Genomic DNA, 12815 nt, shown 5'->3' with positions numbered 1-12815 from the left:
CCCTGCAACCACCTGCTATCGACTCCACACAAAAACATCTTTCATTTTGATCAGTCTGGCCTCAGCCATGTTTACATGCCAGTTGTATATGGGCAAGGCAGCGAGGCCTCGGTTATAGTCAGCGCCCACGTGAGAATGTGGGCTGGATTATAAGAGTTAATTAAGTGATATTTGACACAGAGGTTTGATCAAGCTGTACACAAATTCTATGCTGCATCCGCTGCTATTTCAGACTTTTCTAATAGCATCTGAGACTCATGATGTTTCCATATTGTTAGATCAAAGATTTTACAGGATTATGCATTGCTACGAGGGTAAATCTATGTATTTGATCGATTCTATTACAAAGAAACAAAGTCACGAATTCACTTCTTGAAATGTAATAAATGTATATATATTTTTGAAGAATTGTGATTCTGGCTTTCATATAATTTACAAGGATTTCATTTTAATTAGCTGTGTATGAAACCCCAAATGTTTTTTCTGTGCGTTTTCTTTTTTAATAACCTGAGGTCTTGCAACAATCTGTGGGCATGCCAGCTGAGATTGCAGAGAGTGTGCAGTGAAATAAGTCATTCTTAACTTGAGCTGGCGTGGTCTTAAAACCCTACGGAGCCGCGGCAGATCTTTGTCTGAAGCATGAGCTCACTGACAACTGTGCCAATTTAGAAGGTAAACAAGCCCACAGAAAACTGCACATGGTGCACATCACGCCTTGTTCCTCTCTCCCAAAAGACACCCTTCTTTTCTGTTTTTTTGTTCTTCACACAAAGGCAGAGGCGACTTGGCACCTGAGGAAAGCAGCCAATTGCAGAGTTCCTGGGATGAGCCAACTGCCATTGCTCGATATTACATCATGGCGGTGAGTCACTCCCTGGGATTTACAGACAGTAAAAGGCACGTCCAAGTGCACTTTAGCTGTGACAACTCAGCAAAGTTTAAGTGAGACAACATTTTGTGACTGTTAAGGGAAAAAAACAGATACAAGGAGCCTGACCAGTCTTTGTGTTCATAATGTGCATCAGATACACTCAGTTTATCAAGTTGGTCTCTGAGCTGCACCAGTTAAATCACGGATGACAATTTCTGCTGAGCTGACTTATGTCCGCGCCAAGACATCCCAGCAAGTGATGCTGAGAGGAGACGGAGTTTGAAGTATGCAGTGTTAAACATGGGGTGTCTGTGCCTGACTGCAGTCACTGCCCGAGGCTCTCAACACATCCGCGAAGATCAGCAGAGACCAGCCGGTACCACGTCTCTGAGAGCTCCAGAGTTAATAAGCGGAAAATTTCAGTCCCTATTTAACCTGGGGACATAACATTTCTGTTTATAGGCCCCTCTGACATTGAAAAACTTGCAATACAAAGATTGTGACAAGTCAATTTTTGCTTAATAATGTATAATTATGCTACTTTTCCTCTCACATGTACATCTGTAAATTACAGGTCATTTGGGGGGGGGGGGGGGAGAGTCACGACTTAATGACATTCAAAATGAAAATGGACATTACAATTCCCTCTCTATTCAGGAAAAAAGGTGAGACCTGTAAAAATAATAAGAAAAGCATGCTACAACAGGAACCGCAGACAGAAAAACATTTTTTTTATAAAAACATTCAGCAAGAAAAGATAAATAAATCTAAGACACAATCACAATGAATTGTGTGGAAAAAACATCACTGCATGCATCTTAAATGAGGGACAATTATCCCTGTAGACACCAGGTGTACAAGAAAATGAGTTCCCTCTCCAGGTGGTTTGAAAAGAAGGCTTTCAGAGCAGAAAATCCTCCCTGAATTGCAGACAAATACAGCAGGTGTGATATGAGCTCGGCTGCCCAAATCCTGGAACAAACTGCCTTAGACTGCTTTATACATTTACTTCTATGACTCCCTAAGCCACTGCACACTCGTAAAGTACCCCCCCCCCCCCCCAAAAAAAAAAAAATACAGAACTGGATCTCTCCATGTCATGAAAGAAGTATGAATATCATGAAAGAGCCTGGGAGACAATTATGTGAGCCAGCAATCCAAAGTAACAGATAAACAACAAACCTCATGAATCCAGTGTAGGAGCTTACTTATGGTAAGAAAAATACATTTAAAAAAAAATCTTGCAGACTTCCTTGTAATAAACACATTTGAAAAAGCCACTGGGGAGAATTGGAATATTACTGACAGCTACAACCGTCTACTTCTCACATAAACCAAGAGGTAAGCTGAATTACAGTGCAGGAGAATTAATCATATCAAAGGTGTAAGGAAAATAAAATGTCAAGTGCTTATTAATGACAATCTTGTTTTCAACAGTTTGAGCATCTTCAGAGTAAACAAGGGAGTCCGCCTGTGGTATAATGGCTGAAGGATGTAGTGTTTACATATGGTGGTGACACATGAAAGTGGAGGGTATAATCGTGCACAGAGAAGCTGCAAGCCAGTGTTATGATACCACTGTGTGAACAACCTTGAACCAAGAGCCATTGTTCATACATGTGATAGGTAATACAGACAGAAGATAGAAGCGTACTCTGAATACATTAGGACAATTTCAAAAGATATGTGTTACAGACTGTCCTTTATTGCCTTTAATCCAAAACGGACACATATACCGGTATATATATTAACTTTCTTTATGGCTACAAAAACCATGTTATGCAGAAATGCAGTATAAAAAGCCATTGCATCACAGATAGATACTCGTGTAGCCAGAATAAATACCTTTACTGATGAAAAAATATCTGAAGTTCACGACTCTGCTTCATTTGCAGCTACATTTAAAAGGCGGCTGCTATTCCCGAAGCTTCTGGGGGTCAAGGAGGGTGACTAATGTCAGCTTTTTGTGGTCTTGAAAATAATATGATGGCAAAAAATATAATCCTGAATCCTGTCATGGAGTTTGTAGTGAGCGCGAGTAAATTGTACCGGACCTCCGAGTGCTCGGAGTGCTGCGGTGTATTCAATGACCTCTTGGAAAGTCCATCTTGAAAATTGTTTTGACAATGAATCTGCAACCAAATGTCTTCATCTTGCCCTTTAGTCATTGTAGGTTCACAAAACTGCTATTGAATGAACACAACTATATTTTTGTTCGTGCAACTTGCTACAGATGCAGCCAACTAGCGCTGGAGAGTGAACTCTGACGATCCATTCAGAGGACATGAATACACTGACGTCATGCTCGGCCTTCGAGAAGGCCCTGAGTCGCCAATATCAAAATCTGATTGATTGAAGATGTAGCGTGACCCGACACGTTTTACACTGCAGACGCCTGCAGAACTGAAAGTGAAGGCAGAAGGCAGATTTCTTTACCTTGGCAACAGGGGATGGCTGAAATATGATTGGTTAAAAATGTTAAGATGGAAATACACGGCTGGAAGCAGTGCAGCCGGGGGAGAAGCTCTGAGAAGAAGCGGACAGACCATTTGGAATTATTTAAAAAGTATTCATGGGCATAATATAATCAATATCAATCTGTGATTCAGATATTTTTCTTTGGCCTGTAGAGAAGGCCTTGAAGGCCCTGACGGTCCGCCACTAATATATATAGCCTATAGGTGTGTGTGTGTGTTGTGCTTGCTCACTTGCATACACTACTTTCAATGTATATATGCATGCATTTTCCTCATTGACTTTCAATCCAAACTAAAGCCCTTTGAATTATTGTGTGAAAGGTCATACACGTCCATCCATCTTTTATACGTGCATTATCCTCCTCATGGTCAAACGGTGCTGGAACTATCCACAGCTGGACTAAAGCGCAGTACACCCTGGACAAGTCATCAGTCCATCACAAGGCAAAAACAGACACACTTGCAAGCCACAACTACTGGCCTCATGTTATTGGACTATGGGAGGAAGTGGAATACCTGTATGAAACTCATTCAATGACAGAGTGGAATTGCATATCATTATAATATGCCAACTTCATAGAGCACAAAATGTAAAGAAATCTGGTAAATTGTGTCTTTGATCGCAATGATAGTCATAATCTTGGAAAGCTTGTTTTCTCTCTTTTTTTCAAATGGTGCCAGGTTTGTCATAAACGTGCATCGATGGGATGGGTAGCACAGATGAGTGTGGGGGCTGCACCCAAGAAAAAAGTTGCCATCTCTTGTCTGCAAATGACAAGTGGCTTATCCTGCAAATGGGTCTTTGAAGTCTGAAGAAACAAGGCATATTTTATCGTTTAATTTGAGACATTATAATCATCTAATCCAGTGGTTCCCAACCTTTTTTGACCAGTGTACCCCTTGAGCTGGTTTCCATGTGAAAAGTACCCCCTCTCTCGTGTGTGATTATTCGCCTTAATGTGTACTTATATTTAACCCTTTGTCTTTCTATCTATCCAACTGCTCATTTAAATAAAACAATTATTGTGAGTGTAAAAACATACCTTTTAATGAAACACTTGCGCTTGCTTGTCTTTCATAAGTCTTTCATAATTCCTTTTTTCACTGGGCTCCCCTGTGCCTGCGTCCGAGGCGACGGTAGCAGTAGCGGTAGCTGGACGTTTACTCCTGCCTAGCCATGCATCCATGTTTACAGTCGGTATGCAGCTAGAGTTAGCTAGCTTCGCGAATCGTGCGCTCCCGCAGCAAGAACGTGAACCTTTTTTTTTTTTTTTTAAAGCGCGCCACTTTATAGTCTTTTCATATTATGTGCATTGTAGTGTTACAATCACTGTGGACGAACTGCTACTCATGGAAAATAAACGTATGGCCTTACTAAAATTCATGATATAATACAATATAATATAGTATAATTTTTTTTTTTTTGTGTGTGTGGATACTGTAGGCTAATTTATAATCTTTCTGCGTACCCCCTGCAATACCCTCGCATACCCCTAGGGGTCCGTGTACCCCCGGTTGGGAATCACTGATCTAATCTACCAAACTGGAGCCTCGGTTGTACAATACATAAATTTGCAGCAGATAACACTCCTAGCCAACCACCACAATGAAGCACATTTTTGCCAAAATGTTGTTGCATGAACACCGGCATCTAAACCTGCCAGATACTCATGGGTGATATTGTTGCTGCTTTCCAGCACTTGAAAGATCAACTTAACAAAGAGACCGTCAAGCACAATCTTGTACTCTGTGCACTTGAGAAAGTACTGTCACTAATCCAATGTTGAAAATCATGACAGCGTGATTCCTGATAAAAGTAACTACAGCTGCAGCAAGGTGTTTTTATATTCCAGTGATATCCATCCAGGTATGTCTGATTTCAAAATGCCTTTTTTTTCTTTTTTTACCCCAAAAATTGAGTAATAACACAAGACAAGTCAGAAGTGACTTTCACAGACATAAATACCATCTGTTCACCAGTGCCAGTCCTCGGGGAACTAAGTTAGAATAGTGACAGGCTATAAATAACACCGGGCCCCATGCTGACAATAAAAGAAAACTGGAACATCAATACAAACAGTATCTATTCCAAATAAAATCGCTGCTTGTAGTTCTCCAGGCAATTCAAGGAGAACAGGGACATCATGCTGGGATTCTGTTACGCTGTAATGTAGTCCATCATCACCTTGGGCACCCTCACAGGTCTTGGCAGCCTTGCTTAAAGAGCGAGGCAGTACAAAAAAAAGGTTATAAATGCACTGTGATGCATGCCAAAACAGTACACATCATCAGCTCTAATGGAGGCGACCTAGTGAGGTTTGGCCAAAAAAAGGAGTTTGCTGAAGTGTCATGGCAAACACCTGCGTATCCCCCATCGCCGCTCATAATCTACATGAGCAAGAATGGCTGTTGGCTTTAAATGTGCCAGTAGCTTCAAAGACGTCTTTGAATCAGACCTGCTTCCGAGATGCATCACCGTACTGAATATGATTTTAGGGCACATTCATATCAAGCAGTCTACCTGAATCCATTAAAAACTGATCGTGGTTCACCCTGCCAAGTGTAATTTGAAGAGAACTGGGAGTTAGTCTGTGGGGAAAAAGCCGGTGTTATTAAACCAGAATATGGAGAATCTGAGCCAGGCTTTCAGTGAAATGTAAATAGATGGACCAGGAGAAAATGGGAAGTTCATTAAGCCTACTGTCAATTACAAAGACTAAATATTGAAACGATTGTGACAGGTTATTAAAGCTCTGGCCAATAATGTGACTTTCTAAAAGAGCTCTGGTGGCATATGCACTGCTGGGCAATATAACTTCATTATGCATTCTCTAAAATGCTGGCTAATTAGGTTAAATTGGGCTAAACAATAAGTCTTATTTAGAATACAATAATTGGGATTTAATAGTATAAGTGTGAATTTTCAAATGACAAAAGCCGCTAATTAAAGCACTTTGTTTAAATTGAAGAGGCATTTTGCAGAAAAAGCTTAATTGTGCAGCTTGGTACACATAATGAATACAGTATTAAGTTGGAGAAACTGAAACTATCGTGAGTTGCAAAGACTGAGGAAGGGTAGGAGAGTTCAGAACAACAAGGCCATCTCCTTTCACCCCCTCCTCTTTTTTTTGTGCCCCCACATTCAATTCTTTATAGGGCGCCTCCAGAGCTTGTACAATGCAAATCACTCATGGGCTCCATTCATGTGCTAATTAATATGCAGATACATCCCACCCTAATCTAACACCAGAAATATAACCACCAGGCGAGCTGTTTGAAACTTATCTGGTTGGAACTATCAGCCCCTTTAGATCCAGAAGCATTGTGATGTGACATGAGCTTCTAGATAATGTCAACATGTTTCATTTGAATTTCAAACTACTTTTTAACCTTTACAAGGTGTTTTATCATTCACGGATCAGCAAACAGGTGCTAATGACATTATGACTGGAATGCACTTGTGACTGTCTTTGTATTTCTGCCCATTTATGTGGACAGCATTAGGATTTTTGCTAATATTGAACCAAATATTCATACATTTATGGGTTCCAATGGAAAATATTCACATAAATTACTCAGAAGTACAGGATATTTAAAAAAATTGCTAGAAATTCAAACCATTTCCCTGTATAATCCTACATTTGTGAATGATTCAAATTCTTCAGGAAATAAAATTTTACTATGCTATATGCTATGACTGAATAAAAAAAAAAAGACTTCAGCCTGTAAAAATCTCTAAAAAAAGAAATCATACTAAGTAGTAGAAGTATCCAAAAATAGTTTCATTGGGTCAGCTTGGATAATGACAAATATCCATCACCACAACAATGTCATAAAAAACAGCCCACAAAAAAATAGACTTCATTTATGAGGGAATTTGAAGTAACGAAAGAAATTCATGCATTTGGATTAGACTTCACAATGCTAGTCAAAGAAAAGCCTTAATCTTTGAATTATGAGACACAGAACTGTAACAATTGCAATTTTCTCCAATATGCAGTCTGCTTGTTATCAAGTCATTACAAACTCATTTGTAGGATGTATTACTTTAAAAAAGGACAATTTCTTCCCTCAACTTACAATTTCTGCCAATTCCTGCGAAGCAATTACATAAAAATGCTGCAAATTATAACTATTTCAGAAAATTGAGTGCAAAAATCAAGATTTCTTGATCATTATAGGCCTAAAAATGGCCTTGAGTTGCTGGAGGGAATGAGTTATCAGAAGATGTCAGTGTGAGTCACTGTTATGACACAACGAAACTAGTTGAAAAGGGTTCAGGTAGAGTTTAATGGTTCACAGAACTGTGCAGTAGTAAGATGGTGAAATCCAAATTTACTATTTCCCTATGAGGGCCTACAGGTATGGAATTTATCTGGGGTTATTTGACACAGTCTCTTCTGAATCACATTTAAATAATTCCAGTTCATTTTGGTTCCCTGTCCACAAAACCAAAATGAATAGATATGGCACAAGACAGTTTATATCCAATGATTTGATGCAGCTGTGCAGAGTTGGGGGCTGCGTCATGTTTTTTGGGACACATGTAAAGAACAATGACAAGAGTAAAACATTAAACCCTCAAAAATCGTCCTTGTTTATAATGTGAGGAGTCATTTTTTCAGATGTGGCCTTTTGTGTTAACTCAACAGTAGCAGTGCAATGTCGCCAAAGTGAGTACAACTGTGATCTGAGGAGGTCCTGCACCTCTGACTGAGTTATTGTGATTTGGTGGAACACGTGTGCATGTCACTTTTGAATGCGGAACGGACTGTGGTTCAACGACAGAGCAAAGTTCTGACGATCCAGAATCTACTTTTATTCAGAGAGCAGGCTAAAAACGCCTTATAATTTTCCCTTGTTTGGCTGCTTTTTCCAGTTCCCCTTCAGTCAAAAATAGCCTGTATTATTTTCATAGTGGCTTTGAACTCACCACAGCAGTTAAAGTCCCATGTGTTAGCCATTTAGAAATTGTGTAGTTTCTGGTTCAAAATGCGAGGCTAAACAGAGATTTCTTTTTTTGGACTTCAGCTCTATGATTGAATCACAAATAGGCTATTTTGGCCCATTAAACCAACCCCAGATTTTGCATTTGCAGCGATTCCTTATCTCCACATTCAACACAAGTGTGTTTCGGCATTAAGACAGACTTGTTTCTGGTACTCGTACTGGTATAGCTCTGGTTTATTTCTGAGTAACAACTGGGCAAATCGGAGATTCTGGCAGTTTAAGGGAGGAAAGAAACAACTTGAAGCAACAGTCCCACTGTCCATTTCGACATATTTGATTGGCCAACACAGTGTTTTGCCAGATGTTGAAATGTGGCCAAAGCTGAGCCAAGTCAAACTTTTTTTGGCAAACAACCCGGTGCTGGATTTCCTAAAGCTGACAGTACAGGGCATAAAGCAGGGGAAATAAAAAAACAAACAAACCAAAAAATAACCATAAGCTCTTAATACAATGACATAACCGAAATCACCTGTTAGTGGTCAGAAGGCATTTTCCAAAATGAGGTGCAACCAAATTCTTTTCATGCATTGTTTTGTTGCCATTAGTCAGTTTACATAGGGTCTTTATAAGTCTGGAGTTTGAATGTTCTCCTTGGTGGTGTACGGGAGTTCACAATACTCTGGATTTTTTTACTACATACAAGTAAGATAGATATTGGGATGTATTGGGTGTTGACCCTGTGATGGACTAGCAACTTGTCCGAGGTGGATTCGAACTGAACAATATCGATGGATGGATGAATATTCATGATCATCACTCTTTTATAATGCAAATCTAAAGCAAAATCCTGGATGTTTCAGCTCATTCCACTAGCTGACTAACTGTCCAATGTCTGTTTCCTCTAAATCCCACATTCTAATCAGTGGGCTTACTTTTTGGTCAATTCCAGTCAGGTATTTGGGCCCCGCATCCTGATGTCCATCTCCAGGCTCAAAATTTAATTATTACTGAACTGAAACTGGATATCAATAAGCATAATTAAATTGCTCAAGCCCTGAAACAGTGCGATACTGTCATTGCCCCTTCAATATACCCAGGGTCTATCAAATAATGTGATCAATTTATTTGTACTTCTGTGTTGCAGTCGAGCACAGCTAAGGCAAAGTTGTCTAATTATCTCCCTCTTGGTTCCCTTCTCTCCCTCTTTTCTCTCTCCCTTCTCACATGGGGGTGCAGTAAATTGCGGGGGTGTCGGAATATTCCGGCAGCATCATGAATCATATGGAAAAAAATGAACACGTCCCAAGTGTGCTCAGCTCCACACACTGCCGTCTTCACCACGGCAGGAACAGGCTGACCCAGCACCGGATGGCAAGATGTATTGTTTGTTTAAAGCGCCGTGTCAAATATAGATTTAAAAAGCTTGTAATGTGGTTTCAAAGTTCATAATGCTTTAGCTGCTTGGGCTAGAGAAGTATGAAAATTATGTTAAGTAACAGATCTTTAAATAGGCATATTATCAAGATCAAAACTGATAACAATGAGGGCAGCAACCCGAGCCGAATGCAGTTCATTGAATATCCTCAGTACTTTTTTTCCCAGTACATCCTGATGTATGTCACAGTGCAAGTCATCCAGCTCAGAACATGTCACATTATTGTAACAGATACTTAACATTTATTCCCAATTAGATGACTTTCTAATCATAAATAGCCATTTATAAGTCCCAGAAAAGTCTTTGGGTGTTACATGGTTGTGTAGTGGTTTGCGCTCTCACTTCATAGCGAGAAAATCCCCACTTCGATTCCCTTGCATGTTAACCCTGTCTTTTTTTCTAGATGCACTAGTCCAAAAAAAAAAAAAAAAAAACATGCACAATTTTTAAGCTCTTGTCTCTAAATAGGCTGTATGTGTGGTTGTGTAAGTGTTGGTCCTGTGATGGCCTGGTGACCTGGGCATGGCGTACCCTGCACTTTGTCCACAATCAGCAGGTACAAGTTCCAATCATAAAGCATGTGAAAAACAGCCTCGGGAAGCCAAAGTGCTGTAAAATTAGACAACACAAGTTGGACACAATGGTATAAAGATGACCATAAACAAGGGCTTCTGTAATGCTATCAAGGTTGAATTACATTTAACCCATTAGAAGTTGAACTATTTTACCAGGTGATTAAAATCAACTCCAAAAAAAAAAAAAAAGCAGTCTGCGTTTTTAAAAAAAAAAACTAAGATTTTGTTTAAGTTACAACCTGGTATGAGTTAGAGTGACGTAAAAATGTACAAAGAAATTCTCAGGCCATTGACTGGATGTGTGACAGCTGCATTCCTTCTGAGTTAAGTATTTTTTTAAGTTGCACTTAGGAAGAAAACAGGAGGGGAAGACCACTATAATATGATGAAACAATGTTGAAGCTGCAATCCAAGGTTAAAACAGCAATCCAGTAAGCTCCAATGTTCACTAATTGAATTATATTATAACATTAAACTATTCTTCCTCTCTCCAAGGACCCCTGGGGGTCCTTAAACTCCACTTGCAGCACTCAGTTGCAGTCTCAAAGAAAAAGGGGGCAGATGCAGAGGAGAGAAGGATGTGGGTGGTAGGAGAGGAGGTGGAGGGGTTTCAAGAGGGGGTAAAAAAAAAAAAAAACTCCCCTCCCGCCCTATATAACCATGGGAGCCCTGGGATTGGATCCTATTGTATACATTGAATGACTATTCAGACGTCCTCAATGGATGACGAATTTCCTCCGAGCCAACCAAATAAAAAAAAATAATAAAAAAAACTCCGGTCAAATCGGTACCGAGCTGTAGCTATGTCAACAGCGTTTTGCGCATAGAAACGCACCGCGCTGTTAAGTTCGGGAACTGCACTGTCCCATTTGGCAAAATCGCCGGCGACAGAAGCCACAGAAAACCCGAGAATGTGTTACATAGAGAAGGTCAGAACTTATATGATCCGAGCGGTGGGGTGGGGGGGGGAGATTGCACGAAAATCCCACATCGACACATCAGCAGGATACTGTCCGTGTGCCAAATCCGATGATGGCACATTGTGAACGGTGAACGCGTCAAATCGATGTAACAAAGAGTTGTAAAGGCATGTATTTGATATACAGGCAGTACATTTGGAGGGTTTGGTTGGGAAAAGACGTCTAAAACCTATTCGAAGTGGAATGAAACAAAGCATTCCCGCGAGGAGCGGAACGACTATCCGCTCCGCTCCGCTCCATCCATCCATCCTCGGTGCGTCACGGCTGACCCAGCACAAGTGAGCGAGCCGAGGCGGACTTTCTGATCAGCATGCAGGTCGCCTACTTTGTCCTATTTCGATTGATGCAACTCAAACGACGACGTACTAACGTCCAAAAGAGTGAAATGCGTTGGCAGGAGCAGGAGGAGGAGGAGGAGGAGGAGAAGGGAAACAACAGCAGGCTGCAACAACAACATGCACCGGATCGCAGCCAGCATCAGTCTGCACTGACATCCAGGAAAAATAAGTCCGCACACGTGAGGCACATCGCATTCAAATAACAGTGAAGTCCAGCAGAAACGCAGATCACATAGTTTGTCCTGCTCTGTAATACGCTGAAAATAAGACTAAAAAATGCGCCAAAGCAAATCGGCTTCTGATCTTTAAACACAAGGCATGCCTTCTAAACTGAGTGAGCTGGGGTTTTTTTGTTTTTTGTTTTTTTGTGTGCAGACTCAGAAGTAAAAACTCACTTCACTTAGTCAACTTTGTATTCTGCCAAAAACAAAAAGAGAACGCTCCAGTCCACCGGCACTGTCCCGGAGTCAGTGACAGGGATGCCGCCGGTGGGACCAGAGGATGCTGCCCCAGAGCACCGCACAATCTGCCTCTGTTTTTTTTTTTTTTTAAGAAAACAAAAAACATCTTTCTCCAAACACAGCTTGCATTTCATCCTCACATTAAAAACTCATCTTACCTGCATAGCCAATGAATAGCAATCGCCAGATGAGGTCCCTTATTTGAAGCATTGTAATGTGTCACAGATAGTCTCCTTGAAGAGCAGACGCACTTTAAACAAGCGAGGTGTCTCTAGTGAAGGAAGGAGGGAGAGGAGAGAGAAACGGAATATCAGCCTGTTATTTTTTCCTCCCAGGGATAACAAACTGCAACCGGACGAATTTCTTTTTTCCGCTCTTTTTTTTTTTTTTGAGGGGGGGGGGTGTCCCTGTAGCTGCCCGTGTGTTCACACCGCGGCACAATGAGTGACAAGCAGCAGCCGTAGCACGCACTCGCACACGCATGAACTCAAAGGATACCAGCACGAATTACTCCGCCCGGTAGGCAGCGAGAGAGAGGGGGGGGGGGGAGAGAGAGAGGAGAGAGAAAGAGACTCACGCGCGGAGGGGGCGGGCTGAGGTGAATGCAGTAACAAAGTAGTGCGCGGCTCTGACCGTGTAGACAGCAGATGGTCACCAGGGGCTCTAATTCGGATTAACGGGCTTACAAACAAGCTGAATGTGGTTTAGAAACACACAGCGAGAGACAC

The 12815-nt window shown here is 41.0% G+C and overlaps 1 protein-coding gene across 1 annotated transcript in view; it reads right to left on the bottom strand.

The window, feature by feature from the left end:
- The window catches only part of ncam1a (neural cell adhesion molecule 1a), a 286659-nt gene extending 274168 nt beyond the window's left edge, over positions 1 to 12491 (bottom strand). The window contains exon 1 of the mRNA XM_080508922.1: positions 12246 to 12491. Within this exon, the coding sequence (XP_080365048.1) occupies positions 12246 to 12297 (52 nt within the window). The 5' untranslated portion in view covers positions 12298 to 12491. The remainder of the gene's footprint in view (positions 1 to 12245) is intronic.
- Between the last annotated feature and the right edge of the window lie 324 nt (positions 12492 to 12815).

This window comes from Blennius ocellaris (assembly GCF_963422515.1).
Source record: "Blennius ocellaris genome assembly, chromosome: 14".
Lineage (NCBI taxonomy): Eukaryota > Metazoa > Chordata > Actinopteri > Blenniiformes > Blenniidae > Blennius > Blennius ocellaris.
The sequence above is the reverse complement of the archived record's forward strand: the minus strand, read 5'-3'. Positions and strand labels throughout refer to the sequence as shown.